At 35.9% G+C, this 21519-nt stretch overlaps 4 protein-coding genes and 1 long non-coding RNA gene across 5 annotated transcripts; all 5 read right to left on the reverse strand.

The window, feature by feature from the left end:
- Window positions 1-8296: 8296 nt before the first annotated feature.
- On the reverse strand, window positions 8297-8827 carry LOC141679334 (putative invertase inhibitor). The gene has a single exon (XM_074485836.1). It carries the CDS (start codon window positions 8825-8827, stop codon window positions 8297-8299), a length of 531 nt encoding a protein of 176 aa, XP_074341937.1.
- A 434-nt stretch (window positions 8828-9261) lies between these two features.
- LOC141678580 (uncharacterized) lies at window positions 9262-9951 on the reverse strand. Its single transcript, XR_012557801.1, has 2 exons — window positions 9777-9951; window positions 9262-9591 (listed from the first exon to the last, which is right to left on the reverse strand). It is a non-coding gene; the product is annotated as an uncharacterized LOC141678580 (long non-coding RNA).
- Window positions 9952-11310: 1359 nt separating this feature from the next.
- On the reverse strand, window positions 11311-12211 carry LOC141679336 (pectinesterase 3-like). The gene is made up of 2 exons (XM_074485837.1): window positions 11443-12211; window positions 11311-11353 (listed from the first exon to the last, which is right to left on the reverse strand). Exons 1-2 carry the CDS (start codon window positions 12189-12191, stop codon window positions 11311-11313), a joined length of 792 nt encoding a protein of 263 aa, XP_074341938.1. The 5' UTR covers window positions 12192-12211.
- A 1193-nt stretch (window positions 12212-13404) lies between these two features.
- Window positions 13405-15899, reverse strand: LOC141678461 (putative pectinesterase/pectinesterase inhibitor 45). The gene is made up of 3 exons (XM_074484789.1): window positions 14783-15899; window positions 14487-14647; window positions 13405-14376 (listed from the first exon to the last, which is right to left on the reverse strand). Exons 1-3 carry the CDS (start codon window positions 15778-15780, stop codon window positions 13679-13681), a joined length of 1857 nt encoding a protein of 618 aa, XP_074340890.1. The 5' UTR covers window positions 15781-15899; the 3' UTR covers window positions 13405-13678.
- A 960-nt stretch (window positions 15900-16859) lies between these two features.
- Window positions 16860-21503, reverse strand: LOC141676491 (pectinesterase/pectinesterase inhibitor PPE8B-like). Its single transcript, XM_074482142.1, has 3 exons — window positions 20933-21503; window positions 19611-20192; window positions 16860-17884 (listed from the first exon to the last, which is right to left on the reverse strand). Exons 1-3 carry the CDS (start codon window positions 21246-21248, stop codon window positions 17169-17171), a joined length of 1614 nt encoding a protein of 537 aa, XP_074338243.1. The 5' UTR covers window positions 21249-21503; the 3' UTR covers window positions 16860-17168.
- Window positions 21504-21519: the final 16 nt, after the last annotated feature.

Genomic DNA, 21519 nt, shown 5'->3' on the forward strand with positions numbered 1-21519 from the left:
TCAGGATTTCCAATTATCAAATCAGGTGTATGTGATTTTGTCCACTTCCTTGCAGATGGAAGGTTTTCTCTAGAACTGGATGCTCCCCCATGATCCATGCTATCTTCATTTTCATTTTCTGATGCTCCCCCTGAAACTATGCTCTCTGAGTTGGAGTCTTCAATATTTAAATTTTCAGCACTATCAGAACTTGGCTTATCAGAACTTGACGAATCAGAATTTGAAGAGCCAGATGTATGTTCTGATGTTTCTTGAGCTGTGGTAGGATCTTGAGTATGCTCCCCCTGCATCGGTGCATCTTCCCTTGGCGTAGCCACCACAGTTTCAATAACATCAGAGTTTATTCCATCAGAGTTTACAGTATCAGGACTTAGACTTTCAGGATTTTCAGTATCAGAATTTGAGTCTTCATTTTCAAATCTCAGCTGATCATGGTCAATGAAATCTTCAAGACCAGTAATCTTCTTGTCATCAAAAGAGACATTGATAGATTCCATGACTACTTTTGTTCTCAAATTATAGACTCTGAAGGCTTTTGTGGAAAGTGGATATCCAACGGAGATTCCTTCATCAGCTTTTAGATCAAACTTTGATAGCTGTTCAGTATGAGTCTTGAGAACAAAACACTTGCATCAAAATACATGAAAGTATTTCAGATTTGGCTTCTTTTTCTTCACCATCTCATATGGTGTTTTTCCATGCTTGTTAATGAGTGTTGCATTTTGAGTAAAACAAGCAGTCTGCACAGCTTCAGCCCAGAAATAGGTTGGAAGCTTTGCTTCTTCAAGCATTGTACGTGCAGCTTCAATGAGAGTTCTATTCTTCCTTTCAACAACTCCATTTTGCTGTGGAGTTCCAGGAGCAGAAAATTCCTGCTTTATTCCATGGCTTTTGCAGAACTCTTCCCTTATCAAATTCTTGAACTCAGTACCATTATCACTCTTTAAAACTTTCACAGAATCTTTGACCATTTTATCCAGATGTTTGACATGATCAATCAAGATTGATGCAGTTTCACTTTTTGTATGCAAGAAATACACCCATGTGTATCTGGTGAACTCATCCACTATGACCAACGCATACTTCTTCTTTGCAATAGACATGACATTTACTGGACCAAATAGATCAACATGTAGTTGATGATAAGGCTCAAGAATTGATGATTCAGTCTTGCTCTTGAATGAAGATTTTCTTTGTTTGGCTTTCTGACATGAATCACAAAGACCATCAGGAGCAAATACTGTGTTTGGCAATCCTCTCACAAGATCTTTCTTGACCAGTTCATTTATATTGTTGAAATTTAAATGAGAGAGTTTCTTATGCCAATTCCAGCTTTCTTCAATTGATGCTCTACTCATCAGACAAATTGCAGAACCATCAGTACTTGTTGAAAGCTTAGCTTCATAAATGTTACCACGCCTGTATCCTTTCAGAACAACTTTGCCTTTAGATTTACTCACAATTTCACAGTGTTCTTCAAAGAAATCAACATGATAACTCTGTCACAGATTTGACTTATACTCAGTAGGTTGTGTTTAAGTCCTGAGACCAGAGCTACTTGTTTAATTATGACATTTCCAAGATTGATATTGCCATATCCCAATGTTTTCCAATGTTGCCATCTCCATAAGAAACACTTGGGCCAGCTTTCTCCACAAAGTCTGATAGCAGGGCCTTATTTCCAGTCATATGTCCTGAACATCCACTGTCCAGAACTAGAATATTTTTCCTGTTGCCCTGCAATCACAAAGGCCACTAATTATTAGTTTTAAGGACCCAGACTTTCTTGGATCCTTTGGCCTTATTAAGTTTGTTAACATTTGCAGCGGATTTAGCATCAGAGTTTATGTTAACATTTTTCTTATCAGAACTTACACTATCAGACTTTGAATCAGAATTTACACTAGAAGGAACAATGGAAACTTTCTTCAAAGAAGGTTTTATTTGATAATAATCATAGTACAAGCTATGATATTCCTTACAAGTATAAATGGAATGCCATAAACTACCAAAATGAAAACAAGGATTTTATGGTTTGTATCTAACAGACTGACTCTTAACTCCTGACTTTGAAGGTAAGGAGTTAATATTCTTATTCTTCCTGCAAAAAGAAGCCAGATGGTTAGAACTTCCACAGTTATGACATGTTTTCCTAGAAGCATCAGGAACAGGTTTATAATTATTGCTTTTATTCACACCTTCCTTTCCATTCCTATTTTTCCTAGGTGATTTTACCTTGTTTGCATTCTTAACATCTTTCAGCTTATGCTTAAGCTGCTTCTTTGTCATTAAGCCTATGTTCACTTCAGCTGTCTTTTCCTGTTTTAGTTTGTCAAAAGTTAATTTCTTTGTAACTTCTGATTTTTCATTTTCAGACTTTACAGTTACAAACTTAACAGGATTTAACTTTGGCTTTTGCTTATCAACAGACTTAATTTCTTCAGTTCCTTTATCATTCTTATCTTCTCCATAACCTAAGCCCTCTTTCCAGTTTCCACTACTTAGCAAATTTTGAGTTGTTTTGCCAGAGTTAGTCCAAGTCCTGATTATCTCTCTTTTCTTTTCTAACTCAGTTTTTAGAGATTCATTTATTTTTAGCACTTCATTCCTAACATAAAAAACATCATCTCTATCCTTCTGAGTTTGATGGAACATGACTAACTCTTTTTCTAAGAAATCATTTCTTTTCTTAAATGCAAGATTTTCAGAAGTTAATCTTTCACATGTTAAAGTTTGATCTCTATAACTAACAAACATGGTTTTAAGATATCTTCTCAACTCATTAATATCATCAGTATGAAAAGCATAAGTACTCTGAGGTACCTTTGTTTCAGCAGCTTCAGAACTGCTCTCAGCACTTTCTTTATCAGCATTTGCCATCAATGCATAGTTTTCCTCACTTTCAGAGTCTGAGGTGTCTGTCCAGCTTTTCTGCTTTGTGACAAGAGCCTTGCCTTTGTCACCCTTTACCTTCTTGCAATCAGGAGATATGTGGCCTTTCTCACCACAGTTATAGCATTTAACATTGGTGTAATCTCTTCTGTCAGACTTTCCTCCTCTGCCTTCAGATCTTCTGAAATTCTTCTTATCAGAACTTATGCCTTTCCTGGAAAACTTCTTTCCCTTCCTGAACTTCCTGTATGCAATCTTTGTGATTCCTTTCACCATAAGAGCACACAGCTTCATCATCTCCTCATCAGCATCAGTCTCAGGCAAGCTTTCAGAATCTGAGTCATCATCACTCTCAGAACTTGATGACTCAGTATCAGACTTTATGAAAAGAGCTTTACCCTTGTCTTTCTTTGAGGAAGCTGCTTTGGGGAATTCTTCTTCAGCCTTAAGAGCAACTGTCCTTGACTTTCCTCCTTTCCTCTTGCTTCTTTGTTCCATCTCCAGCTCATGAGTCTTGAGCATTCCATAGATTTCGTCAAGAGTTGTTTCATCAAGATTGTAGTTGTCTCTTATTGTCGTTGCCTTCAAATCCCAGCATTCAGGAAGAGCTAACAGGAACTTAAGGTTTGAATCTTCAAGATAATACTCTTTATCAACCAATGACAAATTATTCAAAAGTTTGACAAATCTATCATATAAATCATTCAATGACTCATTAGTCTTTGAGTCAAAGTGTTCATACTCTTGAGTGAGTATTGTCTTCCTGTTCTTCTTAATTGTGTCAGTTCCCTGACACCTTGTTTCCAGAGCATCCCATATCTCCTTAGCAGTCTTGCAGTTGATTACCCTGTATGACATTACATTATCAATGGCACTATGCAGTAAGTGTCGTACCTTAGCATCCTTAGCAATTGATGCTATGTCTTCAGCAGTATAATCACTCTTCTCCTTTGGTACGGTCTTTGCTGCTTCACCTGCAACTGCAACAGTGAGCTTGGTTGGTTTGTGAGGGCCTTCCTTGATTCTATCAAGGTATTCTGGATATGTTGCTTCCAGGAACATGGTCATCCTTACCTTCCATATGGGATATTCAGATGGTCTCAGTATGGGAACTCTGATGGTCTCATACCGACTCTGAATTTGTGTCTTTGGTGGTTCCTCAGTTTTGGTAGGCTTAGTTGGAGTTTCTGTGTCCGACATGATTATGTTTGGATCTTTAACTGTATGTATGTTAACAAATAAGCTCTGATACCAATTGTTAGGTCACACACACACTGTAGAGGGGGTGAATACAGTGTATAGTACACTCAAATCAAACTTTAAGAACTTAAGTAACAGAAAACAAACTTTATTGAAACAATAAACTCTGTTACAGTATGGAACTGTTACCTCTCAGTGATGAACAAATATCACGAGATCTGCTAGGGTTACAATGAATAATCTTCTCTAATAATAACACGTATAGTGTAAACCCTATGTCTGTGTTTATATACTACACAGTTACAAGATAATCGCTAATTGATATGGAATATAATTCTGCTTCCTAAAATATATCAATCAGATATCTTTTCTTCCAAGTATTCCATTCTTTACAGAATTCCTTCTTCATGCATATCTCTTCTTATGTTTATCTTGATCTTCTTTCCTTTAATCAGCTACTGTCCTTATCTGATCGTCCTTCAGCACTTAAGTTCTGATATCTATCTTCTGATGATTATCTCCTGATAACATAAGTACTGATATCCTTAAGTCCTGACTTCCAGTATAAGTACTGATCAACAGTTAAGTACTGATTTATCCTGTTCAAGTAAGATCCGAAAGCTAAACATAAAACATATTAGCCATGACATTATCAAATATATCTAACAGTAACGTATATTAGTGGACTATATTCCGGCGAATCAGGGGATGTAGTTAAAATTCTAGCATTCAATTCAATTTATTGTTGGTCGCTATTTATAACATTAAGTTATGTAAGTATGCAGGTAAGCAGAAAGAAAAGTATATTCAATATTTTAGCCAGCGAAGGCTTGTTAAAGTTGATTTCTTTGAATCTTAATACAACATGTTAATATATTTAACAGGTGATGGTTGATATTTTATTTTAAAGATAATTTTCTTCGCGTCAACGGATTTTCAACAAATAGTTGACCTGATTCTTACGAGTTTTGATTCTAGTTGAGATTTAAATTGTGACTGAAACCCCATGTTGCTCAATTATCAAAGGTTTTATTAATCCTTAACATTTTATGGAGTTCAGAAACGTATTGTTTTAAAATGTTCAGCATGATAGCAGATATGAGCTTTATTTCAAAAACCCATAAATATTATAAAGTTATCCTATTACGCTCTAACAAACTTGTTGAACATTTCTTTCGCTCATACTTGCATGTTTTAAATTTAACCTTCCAGAGAGAAGTAGACTGACGCTGTTTAGCTGCGTAATTCGAAAAAAGCAGAGAACAAAACTTTTATTAAGATGGTTGGTTCATGGTTTGAGGAACTAGAGTAAGTTCTATTATGTAAAATTATTTTCTAAGTTATACTGGCAGGTTGAGTTTTGAGATTAAAATTGTTGAAAAGAGTTTTAAAAGAAATGAAAGTGAAAATTTATTTATGGAAGTTTGGAAATGTTTGTTTCTAGAACTGTAACCTAAAATAATCTTGGTATAGTTGGGGTCGAGATGATATATTTATTTGCTAAGCAGTTGCTGACATTTGTTTATTGATTAAACAAGTTTTTTTTTAAATTGAGGTTTCACCGTGACGACCAAATCCTGTGACCCTGGATTTGGGGGCGTTACATATTGTTTAGTAAACTTGGTGATATATAAATCAAGTAGTAGCCGTAATATCTCTCAAAAATAATTTTTGAATGTTCATCTGTAGAGAGAATTACTTTGAGAGAAATACTGAAAACGTAGCTGTAAAATTGCACTTATAATTTACACAAATTATTTCTTCAATATATATATATATATATATATCAGGTGGTAAGCTTGAATACAAATCACTTGAAAATTTTAATTTGTGTATTTTTCTTCTTTTCGCTTACAAGCAATAATTTTTTGTTCAAAAAATATCAAAAAGAATTATTTTTATTCAACCCCCCTCTACAAATTACCATAGTTGATTGTTAGGGAATAACAGTTTGAATGCGTGAGGTTTGTGTGTGTGTGTGTAGTGAGTGTGTGTGTGTATTGAGTATGTGCGTGTGTGTTTATGGGTGTTTGAGCGAGTGGCCGGTAAATGAATGAAACCACCACCGATGGCGGTGGTGTCATGAATTGACGAGAGTGACGAGAGAGAAGGGGAATTAAGAGGAGAGAGTGGCGAAGGAGAGAAGTAGAGAGATACACACACATATATATATACGGAGTGAGAAAGAAAGATGAGAAATTTGGCCAGGATTTTAATTTCGGCTTGAATTGGAGAAAACGAATTAGGTGGGGTTGTTGATCGGGAAATGGAGAGTTTAAATGCTGAAGGAAAGCACAAAAACTGGACTTGCCGGATTTTCGGCCAGATGGCCGCCGGTCGGCGGTGGCGATGGCAGTGGCGGCATGGGGTGAGTTTGTGAAGAAGATGAAAGAATATTTTGACCAAAAATTTCAATTATTGCCTTGATTATAAGCTATTATTGTACTATTTATGGGTGACCTTTTTTGATGACATATATTTTGGCCTTTTATAGGCAATCATGTGCCATATTTTGTGCATTTTAATTGGATTATCTTATATGAGGGTCTAACTAAATATTTTCTTTGGTTAGACCTTATTATACTTTTTAATGAATTTATATATATACATTCGTTTTCTTTTAACAAATTATTATCAGATATAAGTTTCTATTATTATTCTTAATATATTCTCCTTATTTTATTTGCTCTTATTTTCAACATGATTGGAAGAGTTTTAGTGGGTATCCTCTTTTCAAACTTTAAAGCACAATTATCTGGCCTGGGACCCGGAGTACAAAACAATTCAGCTACAAATTTTGATATACACGAGAAATTTCTTACAAGTATCGGAAGACACTAGTTTTTTTTATTAGTTTTGTATATAATATATTTTGTAAATGGCATTCTTTTTCCTCCTTGAGTTTTTTTTGTATTGGGTTTTACTTTTGCGGGGGTTTTAATGAGATCTTTTTATGATTTATCTTTTCAGACATTAAGAGTTTATTATCTAAACTTCCGGGAACATCTCTGCATGACTTTCAGGTCAAAAAAACATATAATTAATGAGTGATTTGATAACTCAAGTGCTAAGGGCTTATCACTCGTCATCTAGATTCAGCTGTCACTCATTTTGAGATTCGCCAGAAGATGTATTTATTTGTAATAGCAAGTCCAATGCAATACTATCTTTAGTGCTATTGCTATATTATAGCACCAAATACAAAAATACTCAACTCCAAAGGGGTGCCAGACTTAAATGCAAATATGCATATATGCATCCTTGATCTTATATTTGAAACTAAGGATGCATATATGCATCCTTCCCACATCATATATTACTATAAATGGAGGGGAAAAGTCAAATAATTATTGTCTTGTATATCTTAAAGTATCAAAACAATATTAAATTTATGAAAATTTGAAACTAGTTATTAAACTAGCATTGGAGTACAACTTTTATTTTAACACCAAAAAATAATTTTTGGTACCAAATTATAGCAATAGTTATAAATAGTTATAGTCATTTTACATCTATCATTGAACTTGCTCTAAGACATATAAGGCTATTTTTTTTAAAAAAAAATTGATAGCATATTCAAAGAACAACTAACAAAATAAGATTTTTTTTTGAGGATAAGTTCGATTACAAACCATAATTGTTATCACAAAATATGACATTTAATTTAAGTGAATTATGGTAACGTTTCACTGAAATCCCAATTACTGATATACAAGAGACAAAACTGTTAAAGGACTTTATATCCGGCATAAGCATATGGATAATGGGGAATCCGACATGGTATATCCCGAAGCCCTAAGAAATGCTACGGGAAAGTGAATCCATAAAAAGTGATCCAAAAATGGATTTGACCGAAACTTTCATGATATTTCCAACTAAAGAGACACATTTATCCGTTAAAAATGAAAAATAGACGATAATATATAAAAAGTGACGGGTTTGCAAGTTCAATCCTGCAGGTGAAGTTTTTATAAAGATTAATATCAAAAGTGGGTGTCTCGATAAAAGTTTTTGGCATTAATTGGGTAAAATGGACAACTGACATAAACAATACCCAGTGTAAACTTGAAGCCACATCATTGCATCAGCCTCTGATCACCATGAAAAGCAGCAAGTCATTCAAAAAATAACCAAAACAGGACATATGGCTAGCTAGTAGCCATGCCAAATGTTGCAATTCAATCATATACGAGGCTTCATTTAATTAGATAAGAGTTGTTATTGCAAGGAAATTGCTACACAACTCCGAAAACATCTTGTTTCTTTCCGTTAATGGTGATGGATTCTGCAGCATTTCTTCGTCCTCGTATCCGCTCTCGCATGAATCAGCATCAGACATGGCTGCTGCCACTTCAGAATTAACAGTATCAAAAGAACTTGTGTTCCAAGCCAAATATGATTCTTGTAAATTATCTAGAGCTTCAGAATACTCTGCCATGCATTCTTCTAAGCATTTAAACTCATATTCCGTTTGGTTCGGATTATGCAACTTTATAAGATAGTCAATGTGTGCTTTTGTTTCGGTTGCCTTGTCGATACTTTTCTCCAAAGCAATAGTGGCAAGGCCTTTAACATCGGAGTTCTGGCTACGAGGATCAGATCTTAAGGAGGATGAACAAGTGTCAGAAAAAGGAGTTTGGCTGCATGTTGTTGAAACAAGATCTTCTTGACATGTTGCAATTCTTAGTAATAAGACTAAAGTGCTGATCAATAAGAAGAAAAGTGGACAAGACATGGTGTGAATAATTTTAGAAAGACTGTATTGTTTTTGCATGAATGGAAGAGTTTATATGCAAAGCAATTGCAGGATTATTCAGATAAAAAGTTAGCAAATGATTTGCTTAAATGTCCGGCTTGCATCCAGGTTTGACCCCTTCAAATCAATATACTAATTTTATCATGAAATTTCAGTTTATCTGTGTCCAGCAGTGAAAGTTCCAAATGACATAAAACCATATTAAAATTTTAATAATATGTACGTGTTTCCTGTTTTTTAGTACTGCAAAGATTTGTCGTTAATTAGGTATAATGTACAAATGCTAAAAGCTCTCAGCTTGATCACAAAGAGCTTAAGCTTTTGAAATGTGGCATGAATACATATCAGTAGAGTTGATGGAACAAATTTTAACGAAAATTTATTTAAGCACGGCCTGCATAAGAAAACTTGAGTAGAGAATTAAAAATTTAGACTGAGAACCTCCATCTGTATCTCATCAACTGAGAATGATTACACGGAAATGAAAGATAATCGAACACAAAGCTGGACCGCTAGTCTAACCTTTTGGGATGACAAGACCAATCCTCTATTGAAGACCACATTGGCACATCCATATACCCGGAGTCTGGACATTACTATGCATGACTTCTGTACTCGTCACTCCTCTGACAACTCAATCCTCTATTGAAGACCGCTAGCAAACTTCACTTGATGTGCCTGAACTTGGTAGCGAGGCTTTGATGGAGATCTGCTTGTCGGTTTCAACTCAAGTTTGGAAGAATCTATGGAACTCAAACCACAGCACACACAATATTAGAAACTTCCTGAATTAACATCTATTAATATGATTATGCAGATCACCATTCAAAGAGGAATCTATATAATCAACCAATATTTTTATTTCTTGAATGAATGTCCGCGTATCATATCATGATATGACAGTCATCTATAAAGATCGAAAACTGACCATTGTTGATGATAACCATTGACATGCCTTTACTTCCCATGACATATTGACATGAATGCTACAAATCAAGTTGTGCAGACAAGCTTGAATGCGCTGACAAATGATCAAATATATTATTCATTGACATCCAGAGAAGCAAATAATTTATTCAACAGTATTAAGGTTCCAATGTCTAGATCAGGCCTTTAAAATGCACATGTTATTAGTATTGAGTGTTGACTTTATGTTCCAGATCTTGACTAGGTTCTAGACATCTAAAACACATGGAAATACTTGCAAACACTAAATGAAAGAAGAACATTATAAGAATGCCTTGGAAACATCAGAAGAGAACATCGTTAATTCAATAATATGCATATAATTAATTTTTATAATGAATGAATGAAGGCCTTGGGCTACACTTAGTTGTATACATAGTAAGAATACAGTCAAATTCCCATAAGGTCACACATTTAGATCATAATTGTGAAGTCTAGCGTGATCCACTAGCCATTCACTTCCTTGAATTAGTCCCTCCACCGTAAATTTAGAGGCCTGCTGATCAGTGATATTTCCTCTATAACCATCCCAATCGACACGCTGATCCAGCAGTGAGCCTATCCCTGAGTTCTGATACTCAGCATAGAATATGGTCTGTGGTGGTGTAATATCTGTGACCCATTCAGTCCATCCCTGAGGATTTAATAATTGGCCAATCTTCGAGTGCATTACGACTGTTGTTGAATAGTCCTTCCATGGCCTTCCCAAGTAAATATGAGCTGTCACATTTTCGTTGTTAAATGTGGTGGTGAGATCACATCTCTGGATACTAATTCCTGTATTCTGGTTGGGGTCCGATTTGCTCTGAGCTGTTATAGCAATGAACTGTTTTGGAAGAGGCTCTCGCGGCTGGATAGTGCAATTCTGAAGAACTACAGCTGCATTCCCAAATATGAAATCTACAGTTCCCGTAATATGACAGTCACGGTAGAATTGGCGGTTGGCGTGCACGTAAAGGGTGTCTTGGTACGCTTCGAATGAGCATTTATAGAAGATAGAATGATCTGATGAAGAGCGCATTGCTACAGCTTGTCCTTTTTCTGGCCCTGCTGTGTTTCTGAAAGTCATATGCATTGCCACGAACCCTCTACCTTCTGCAACTGTTGTAGTACAAGATCAACAATGAGTTAAATATCAGAATGGTCATTCAACTGAAGGTCATATATCAGTTTCATCATCAAACTTAACGGGTATCATTTCAATCACTAAAGTCATAATAAATATCAAACAGATACCTCAAAATAATATCATTAGTACCTTATTCAAGAATTATAACTACATACAGCATGGAAGAATTGATGGTTTGAGATTCTACTTACTCAAGGTTCCTGAAGTGAACGTAGGTGTTTTATCCACAACGTTCAAGTTCTTGGAGATGATAGTTTTCTTCATTCCATCACCGTACATGGTTACATTCCATAAACGCTTGCCAATGGTGACATTCTCCGTGTAGACTCCTTCTTTAATGTAGATAACAAATCTGTAACGACTCCTTTCAGGAATGCTTTTCACTGCTTCGCCAATGGTCGTGAAGTTGCCTGAGCCATCCTTAGCTACTGTTACATTAGCCTTTGGTAATTTTTTTGGTAAATCTTGAAGGAGTCTGCGGTTTCTAGCCTGATTAAACCAGCTTGGAGTACCATCTGCTTCTGAGTACAGCAACTTTCTGTTCATAGGAAATCTGAGTTTGCTGAGTATTTTTGTAACAATTGCTAAACTATTACTAGTAAACTCAGTGGAATTTCTCATTGCAGTTTTAACTTCTTCAGTTAGTTCTAAATTACCCCGAGAAAACTCCTGCAGCCCATCTATGCAAGTTTCCTGATAGGTCATGGCTGCACTGAGCCACGTCCTGATGTCGTTTATAGTGCTTGTACTCGGAGACAACTTGTTCTCGGTCTCTTCAAATCTTACCACTGACATGTTGATGTAACCGATAGAATCCCAGATAATGCTTTCACAGTTACGTAATGCACTCTTCGATAAGGAATCATAATTAGAATTGGAGTCAACTAGCATATGAGTAAAAGAAGAGAACTTTTCAAGTGCATTAATTGCGGCTTGGAGGGACAGAACAAAAAAGTCTTCTGGATTGTTTGAAGTAGAATTCGTGGAGCTCTTGAGCGAAGAAATGCTGGAAGAACAAGAGTCTGGATATAAGGTCACCTCACATACAGCTCTAATAGAATCCTCTGTGGAAGTTGATGGGGGACTTTTGTTAGAGTTATCATTCCGCTTTAGACCTCCAACCGTTGCAGCTATAATGATAATCACCAACAGGACAATAGAGACGGCTATGATGATTAGACGCTTTCTTGCCTTCTTGCGAAATGCATGCTCTTCTAACTCTCTTTTGAACAAGTCTATGGAACTCATGATTTAGTTTCTTTCTTGGTTTTGGCTTAAGTTCAGGTATGTACAAATGATTTCAACCAGTTTATATAGATGTGATAACTCAAAAAAAAAAGCCTACTATTTTATCCAATAAATTTCTTTTTCACTGACCAAGTCTGACTCTGATAGCTGAATTTGTTTTATGCTACCAATAAGCCAGCAATTTTTGTTAGTAACACTAACAACAAGAGTAATTACAATACTGCCAAGTCTGTTTTGTTTTTTAGCCAGTGTCTCACTTTTGTATGGACAAAAACCAAGTCTTGATCTTCTTGGCCTGTCCTTGGGGTTGTATATATTACTGTTGAGACCAGTTCCATCACAGATATCTTTGTTTTCTGAATTTTAACCTCATTTATATTAGTGTAAAACACATTACTGAACTGAATCGCTAACAGAGATCAAAGAATAAAAAAGAAGAAGCAAATTTCTTCAAATTATATCTGAATATGTTATAGTAAATCAGGTTTTGTTAAAAAAATGTTGAGATAGTTCGAGCAAAAGCATGGATGAACCGCATTCACAAGGATCCATCTCAAATACAACTAGTAAGAGATTGTGCATGTGTACACAACATTTGGTGATTTGGCAATCATAAAAGGGTCCAAGCTTTTAGTTCTTATGTCCGTTTTTGTTGTTATTGCATTGTCAAAGTAGCCTGGTCTTTACGGACACAATCTCTTTACTGTTAAGAACAGAGGTAAGGTCTGCGTTCGGTTAAGTAAAAAGGTCGTACTCTTAAAGCTAATTCTAACATCTATGTTATTCTAGGCACAACTTATTTAACCAATAAGATAACAGTAAGGCAAATGCATATAATCTATAATCCATAAAATTAATACTTGAACCTGAGGATTTCTCCACTTGTCTGTCAGGTTCAAACCAAGTTAGCTGATGTAAATTTGTTTAATGATATAAGATATATCTTAGTAAGATAATATTAAAGCCGGCAATTGTGGACCTATCTTATGATTGTAATGTATCAATGCCAACAGGCTGCTTACCGAATTATTCAACTAGAAACTTTACCAAGCTCGATTTAGAACCCCCTAACTGCACGAAAGTGTTATTCTCGAGTTGAATCATTTATGCGCCAGATCCCCAGACATATACGTTAATGATGTGAGAACAATTATCTTAATGGAATTCTTTTTAGACAGGAACGTAACATTGTAATGTTAAAACTTGGGGACAGTGTTCAATCTTGTTGATGTTTATACAGAATAATGCACAGTCTTGCATAATCTGAATCGAGAACAGAAACTGTTATCATCTGCTAATTACAAAAATGAAGGCAAGGTCCATGCGTCAGGTGACAAAAGTACACTCCTAGTATTTTTTTTTTGTTTTTTGCTAAATTACACTCCTAGTTTCTTTTTTCTTGCATACATTGCACTCCTTTCTTCTAAGTGCCAAAAATATATTTACGCTGATCAATTAATCAGACATAACTAAAATTATGATTTCATTTAGTTGAACAAGTCGAAATGTACAGGAGCTCCAACGTCACCCTTTAACCAGCTATCGCCTTGTAGAAATGGACCTACTGTATATTTAACAGCCTCATCTTTCTTAATCACCTTAAAACCAGGCCACTTCACTCTGTCCTTGACATCAGACCCGGGTCCTTTGTTGTTGTATTCTGCATAAAACAATGTGCTTAGTGCAAAATTTCCTTCCCAAGGCAACCATCCTTGAGGATCAATGATATCGTCGATCTCTGTTTCCATAACAATCGTTCTTGAAAATTCTTTCCAGGGCCTGCCAAGGTAACTCTTAAACTTTTCCTTGACGGGTGACATTTGGTCATCTGCCAATATTTTACAATTATGTAGCACAAGTCCAGTAGTTTCACGTTTGTCAGACCTTCCCTGTGCAGTCACAGTGTTCTTTTGTCCGTCCATAGGTTTTCTGACATAGATCAAACAGTTCTGCAGGATGGCAGCTGCATCTCCAAAGATGAAATCCACTGTGCCTGTAATGTAACATCCACGATAGAATTGTCGATGGGCTTGGACATATAATGTGTCCTGGTAGCCCTCCATACGACAGTTCAGGAATATTGAGCGGTCTGATTGGACTCTGAGGGCTACCGCTTGATGCTTTTCTGGTCCAGCAGTATTTCTGAACCCGATATTTTGAGCCATGAACCCATCTCCCTCAGCCGCTGCACATCAGGAAAAGTGTCTTCTGGTTATGTCTCTAGAGTATGTTGAATATAAATCTTTTTGTAAAATGATGCTACATTGCTTACGTTAATGTTTTAGTGTAACCTACCAAAAGTTGCAGTTTTAAAGGTTGGAACTCCATCAACATTATTCTTGCTTCCAGTTATTATAGTCTTTTGGGATCCATCTCCAAGCATTGTGATATTTACCATCTTTTTAGTTAATAAAACATTCTCTTCGTATACTCCCTCCTTGATCAAAATAACATACCTGGATAGACACGATATATGGCAAAATAATATAATGTAAGAATAACAAAGAACAATACAGATTTTTTTTTTTTTTAAATATTCACTTCTTATGCAAATACTAAGAAATATTAACATGGAGGATTGAAACTTGTACCTCCCTTGATGGTTTTGTGGCAACTTAGCTAATGCATCATTGATGGTTTTAAAATCTCCACTGCCATCTTTTGCAACCGTAACATCGGGCTTCTGTTTGGGAGGGTCAATCTTGAGCAATTTCCTATCAGCAATGTGCATCCATACAGGAAACTTCTCTTCTAGCAATGTGCGTTGCCTAGACTCTGACAGAAGAAGGCGTTTTGGTTTTGGAAAAGAGGAAAGAATGGTAGACATTTGGGAGACAATGGCAAGAGAATTGCTAGTAAGCTCTGTTGAAGTTTGCAAGGCCTTTTTTATCTCTTCCTTGGCTTCCCCTTCCGGGATAGCATCAATGCAGGTTTGTTGATAAGACATGACAGCACTTAACCAATTGTTCAAATTACCTTTCTTGGAATCAAGTGCTCCTATATCTTTTTCACCAACCGTGTTAGTAGAGCTATTCAATTCTTGTAAAGCATCACCTATAACTTTTTTACAGACCTCAAATGCTTCTTTCTTTTTGGGGGTGTCTAATTTAAATTTCGACGAATCATTCATGGTTTTTTCAAGCTCATCTGACACAACAGAAAATGCAGCCTTGATTAGATCTTTTGGCTGCTGTGTTACCGAGGGGTTTGCCTTAACGAACTTTCCTAAGTTGCTCTCACAGGTTGCCTTAAAATCTGTAGAAGCACACATAGTTTTCACCATCTTTGATGATTTAGAAACATCTGCATTATCTTTGTCTTGGTGTTTCTTGTGGGCTGGCTTGTTATCTTTACTCTTTTTGGATTTTTCGTTTGAACTCTTCTCGCCTGGCTTAGAATCAACAGAATCAACATCATCTTTTTTTTGAAAAACAAGAAGTGCAACCGCAGCACCTATAACCAAAATACATAAAACTATGGCGCATATCATTATCCTTTTTTGCCTTCTTTTTTTCTCAATTTCACGTCGTTCGTTTAAAAGATCAAAGTCTTGAAATGCCATGGTAGCGACGTATATGTCTAGCTTCATAAACTACAAGTACCTAGACAAGGGCTTCTCTGCCTTGGTTCTAAGCCAAGACAGAGGGCAATATAATTATTACTGCTAATATATATCCTCAAATTTGTTGTTAATCTTCTTCCTATGAATCTTTCTTTGGTTTTATCTTTTAGAATCTTTTAGTTAATGGAGATTAAACATATTTCAAACTATGCATTTAGCATAGGGAATGGATTGGAGAAACTTCAGGGTTTTTCTTTCTTTAGCAAGTCAAAACTTTAGTGACCATGATTTTGCATGTCCCCTTAAGCCGCTCACCCACCAAAATTTTATTCATCTAAAAACCCTGCACTCAACTCTTTTCATTTAAAACTCAATTTATCCTTTTCTAACTGTGGTTCACTGGTTTGTTTAGTGTGTGTACAGATCTGTTCTTATACGGAAGTGGTGGCGATTTTGTAAATCTGTAATCATTCTGTAATTGTAAATATGCCCGCCTGCATGGGAAACCTTTCAATTCTTTGCTAGTTAGCCGAGAATGACCTCACCAACATGATACCGATATTTAAACTAATGCATTTACGCAATTGTTCCCTTAAACTCACTATACTATTCTGGCCAAGTATCTCTTTTATCAGTTGCAGAACCTGGTCCATAATTTTTGTACTCACCGTATTACGTGTCGAGGCGATTACCATCAGTCCATTTTGTCCACCCTTCTGGTATGATAAAATCATCGATGTAAGACTCTATATAGACGGAACGCGAGTACACTTTCCATGGCCTTCCTAAATAGCTCTTGACCCGGCTAGAGTTTGTGTACAAGTCTTCTGTGGCCAAAATCGAATAATTTTAATTGCAATTCCAGTTTCCTCGTCTGAGGAATCTCGCGACTGGACTGTAATGACAGTGAATTGTCCAGGCAATGGCATTTTTGACACGATGTTACATCCTTGAAACACCACAGCTGCATTGCTATTTTTTGTGCTGTATATTAATTTTTCTTGCACTTGATCTTCTTAAATGATGTCAATTATCTATTTGGATCACTTTGTACTAATATCATTTAGATGAAGTCAAGAGATTGAGTACTTGGGGTGCAGAGATCGGAAGCTTGAACTGTAATAATAACATACAATTTCTTTGAATGAATCAGAATCCACAACTCTCAGTGCCACAAAAGGGCAGCTGAGAAGTTAACAATTCAAGTAAGAAGAAAAAGAAACTTCTACCATACTTGATCTTAGAATACAAGTATATATCTTTATTTTCTTTTTTGAAATGCTAACTGAAACTTGATATGTAGAGTACAATTGCCTCCCAAGACCTCTAATGATTATGAACAAAAAAAACACAGAAAATAAAAGAAAAGTGTAAAATTGAGAAAATTAAGCAGTGAAAACACAATTTTCAAGCGCTCAGACCACCAATCCAGCAGTGTATTTTACACCAGTTGATGGCAACCAAGAATTACCCAAAAGAAATTGAGCCACAGTGAAAGGGTTAGCCTCGGACGTAGTATTTAAGACCCGATACCCTGGCCACTTCACTCGGCTGCTTAAGCCAGCCCCCGGGCCATAATTCATGTACTCTGCATAATAGAGTGTATCTAACGCGAACGTTGTGTTCCATTCCAACCATCCTTCAGGCTTTATGGCTTTGCTAATATATGACTGCATTATAACTGTTCTTGAATACAATTTCCATGGTCTTCCAAGGTACGTTAATGTAAAATTTCCGGTTCTATTTCCAGTTGAATTAAATACTACATTCGGCTCAACGGATATGTTTGAGAATTGAATTGTAAAACCTGTAGTTTCTGCAGCCTCTTTGCGGCCTTGAGCTGTAATTGTGTTCTTTTGGTTCGGTAACCCCTTCCGTGCCAAAATTTGGCAGTTTTGAAATACTGCAGCTGCATCACCAAAGATAAAATCTACCGTGCCTGTAATGTGGCACTCACGGTAAAACTGGCGTTGTGAATGAGCGTATAACGTGTCCTGGTAACCCCTCATTGCACATCGATAGAGAACAGATAAATCAGAGTCGGATCTGAATGCGACTGCTTGATGATTTTCTGGTCCTGCTGTGTTCTCAAATGTCATGTCCCTAGCTATGAATCCTCGACCTTTCACTCCTGTAGACCATACATAAAATCGTCCTTAGTGATTTACGATAACTAACGAATATAACAATATGCTAACTTGTCGGCTCTGATGGGATCGGATCAGATTCACAAGGCAAAAGACCATGGACTCAGATGGGCAGATCATGATACGTTTCTATATAACATTAATGAACCATATGCCATGGTTGGAAATGTCCACATGGTTTGGTCCACTAGTGAATGTACTGACTAATGAGTAATTTGACAATGAAAAGAGTTCAGCTATCTAATATTGACAAAGATTTTTCACAAGATTAGAACATTTCATGGGTGAGTGTGGAGCACAAGTTTGAAAATCAGGCACACTTTACTCATTGTAACTCTAATGTTCTTATAAGGGCATCTCCAACAAACGTTGCTAACAAAGTTGCCAAATCATAACAAATCATTAAATATATTATTTTTTAATTTTCTGTCACATCCATGTCACTTTTGACAATATTTATTAAAATTTTGCTTCAATAGTTAAGCAATTTTAAAGGTTGTCCATGTGATCCCTCTATATTAATTTTATATTTAGTTCAGTGTTAAAGTGGGTTTAGTAATATATTTTTATGACTTTTTGCTAATTTAGGAAGTGACAACCCGTATTGGAGATGCTCTAAAGTAGTGCGTGATTTTTGACCACCCATATTCCAATTTATTCAAAAGTTGACCCTAATGTTGAAGTAAAAATTAATATTTTCTTGGCCTAAATTAGGATTCGGACTCGTTACTTAGCAGAATCCCTGACTATAATATAGCGAGGAAGGCTTACGCCCAGGCCAAGAGTCCCAAAAATTCCAATTTATTTAAATAAATATATATAAATTTACATGCATATTTATATTAGGGATTCATAAACTAATTTCTGATAAGATCCCTGAAATCACAGTACCGGCCGTGTAAAGAAGCGGTTACATTTAATTCCTGGATAATAGAGAAACCTCATACTCCCTCTGTCCCATTCATTTCTTTACGGTTACTATTTTGAGCCGTCCCATCCATTTCTTTACATTCCAAAAATAGTAAATTTTTAATAATATAAAACACTATTACACCCACTAACTTCCTCCACTCTCTCAAATCTATTATTAAATATTAATAGGTCCACTATTTTAACCACTTTTCATCACTTTTCATTACTTTACCTACTTATATATATATATATATATATTGGTCTCCATGCCCACCAGAGATGTAAACATCCTGGTGGGACGGAGGGACTAAGATTTTAGTAAAAGAGAATGACAGCTGACAGCTCCTTTTTGTTGTATACTTTGCTATTGCACCGGATATAAATATCACAATGTGACATCAGTACTGTCTCCTAAACAGAGCAAATTCACTAAAATCTGTTCTGACTATTCTTTTTCACCGACAGTTCAGATTAGTAAGCTGCAAATATTACTAAACCTGGGCCTAATATTGTCAAATTCAATTTTATGAAACTTATGATTACTTTTCCAGATAATGTTACTGTAGTTTGTATACCATATGATTCATTCATTTTTAAAACAAAAATGGGTAGAGTTTACATGATCATCTTAGCCAAGCTACTCTCCTTATCTTCCGCTAACAAGAGGTTGAAAGTTCGAGTATCAGTGAAGACATAAGTATATGAATCCTAACCTCACTTCCTGATACATCTATGAAACTAGAGTAATGCATTATAAATATGTAAGTAACACTGGAAAACGAGTGAGGGATGAGTTACCAAATGTTGCAGATCTGTAAGTGGTCCAACCGCCAATGAAGCTGTGATTACCAGAAATAACAGTAACATCCATGCCATCTCCAACTAACATCACATTCCATTTCTTCTTACTAATTTCCACATACTCTTTGTACACTCCTTTCTTCACATAAATCACAGTTCTATTCGTCGAATAATCTGGCACCGCCTTGATCGCATCACTCAATGTAGTAAAATTCCCGTATCCATTTGCATCCACCACCAAATCAGCCACCACTCCATTAACTAGTAATAACTTTTCCCTGTCACCAGACTTCACCCATTCCGGAAACCTTCTCCCACCAATCAACTTCCTCTTATGCATCCACCCCGGCCTGTGACCGCGACTATGGCGGGGCCCACTCTTTCGAACACGAGGTGGATGTACATTGCCAAGAATGACGCGGACTAATGAGCTTATTTCTTCAAGACCAGAAGCAACTAAACTTTTGACAAAGCCTTTTGTGCCATCAAAACCTTCAACACAAGTATCTTGATTGCTTAATGCAGCGCTTAACCATGTTTTCAAATCCGCACTCAGATTACCCGTGCTGTTCTCTTTACCTGTCAGCCAAAACGCGTAAACAATTAGTATTAAAAAAGTGGATTAGTGAAAGATTAGGTGAATTAGTTTATGCAATAACATGCATGCCAATTATAAAATATGGATTAGTTCGAAAGCATTATTACAAAATATTCAAGGCTCTTTCAGCGTTATATAAATCTTACTTGCGAAAAGCAAGAAAAAGCTGTGGCATTACAGTCAATCCATTAATTAGAAACAGAAAACATGTGAGATTGTACTTCAATACGCACCCCACCCAGCTCGTAAATGATCTGTCACAGTGTTGCCCAACAATTTTAATGGCTTTTGCATATAAATTATAGCCTTATCTCTTTTATGTATGTTCAAGAAGTTAAATTAATTATAGATTTATGATGACCCACAAGGAATTCAAGCAGACCAAGAATATAGAATTTTTCGGAATAATGTATACCTATACATTTTACTTGGAAATACAAATTTTAACGACTCATCAGTCTAATACCATATAATTAAGTTAACGGCACAAATTATATTAAGATATATATTTACGATAGAGTTAAGTGTAAATAAGTACTTGATAGTTTTGACCGAATATTAAGCTACAACTTTACGATAGACTTAAGTGTTAAGAATTGCTTAATAGTTCCCACAAAATATTAAATTACAACTTTACGACAGACTTAAGTGTTAAGAAGGGCTTAAAATGCAACTCATGTTCATATGTTAATTATAATCGAGAGTAGTAAAAACAACTTACTGTTGTGGGGATTTTGAGTAAGTAGGAGAGTGGAGACTAATTCGTCGGTGGAGAGCTCAAGCAGATCAAGGCAATCAGAAATGGCATTAGATAGCCTAAAATCAAGAAAACCACGGCTAAATCCTGCAACAATGGAGGTGACTTGTTGAACAACATCAATGGTCATCTTCACCGAGCTCAAAAACTCCGTCGTCGGGATTTTTAAACAGTCAGGCTGATAAATCAAATCATCACCAAAACAATGAAGTGGAGAACATAAGAAACATAGAAAAAGTACTGGTACAATCACATTCTTCTTGGCTAAGGACAAAGCCATCGTATATAAGTACAGACTACAATGAATCAAGAACTGAAAAATGGAATGCTAAGTGCCAAGATTCGAGTAATGTATTGGGAAAAATAAGGGAAGATTTATTTAGTCAGCAAAAATCTGAGCTTGTTTTAAAAGAGAGAGGAGACAGAAAAGAATGTGGATTAAGGAAGTTGTAATAAAAAGAGATTAGGCGGCAGGTGAACATAAAATACATAGAGCTGAATTGCATGGCTACATATATGCTAGCCAGTACAATTTAATGACCCGAGGGAAA

The sequence above is a fragment of the Apium graveolens genome, chromosome 8 (genome assembly GCF_009905375.1).
Source record: "Apium graveolens cultivar Ventura chromosome 8, ASM990537v1, whole genome shotgun sequence".
Taxonomy (NCBI): Eukaryota; Viridiplantae; Streptophyta; class Magnoliopsida; order Apiales; family Apiaceae; genus Apium; species Apium graveolens.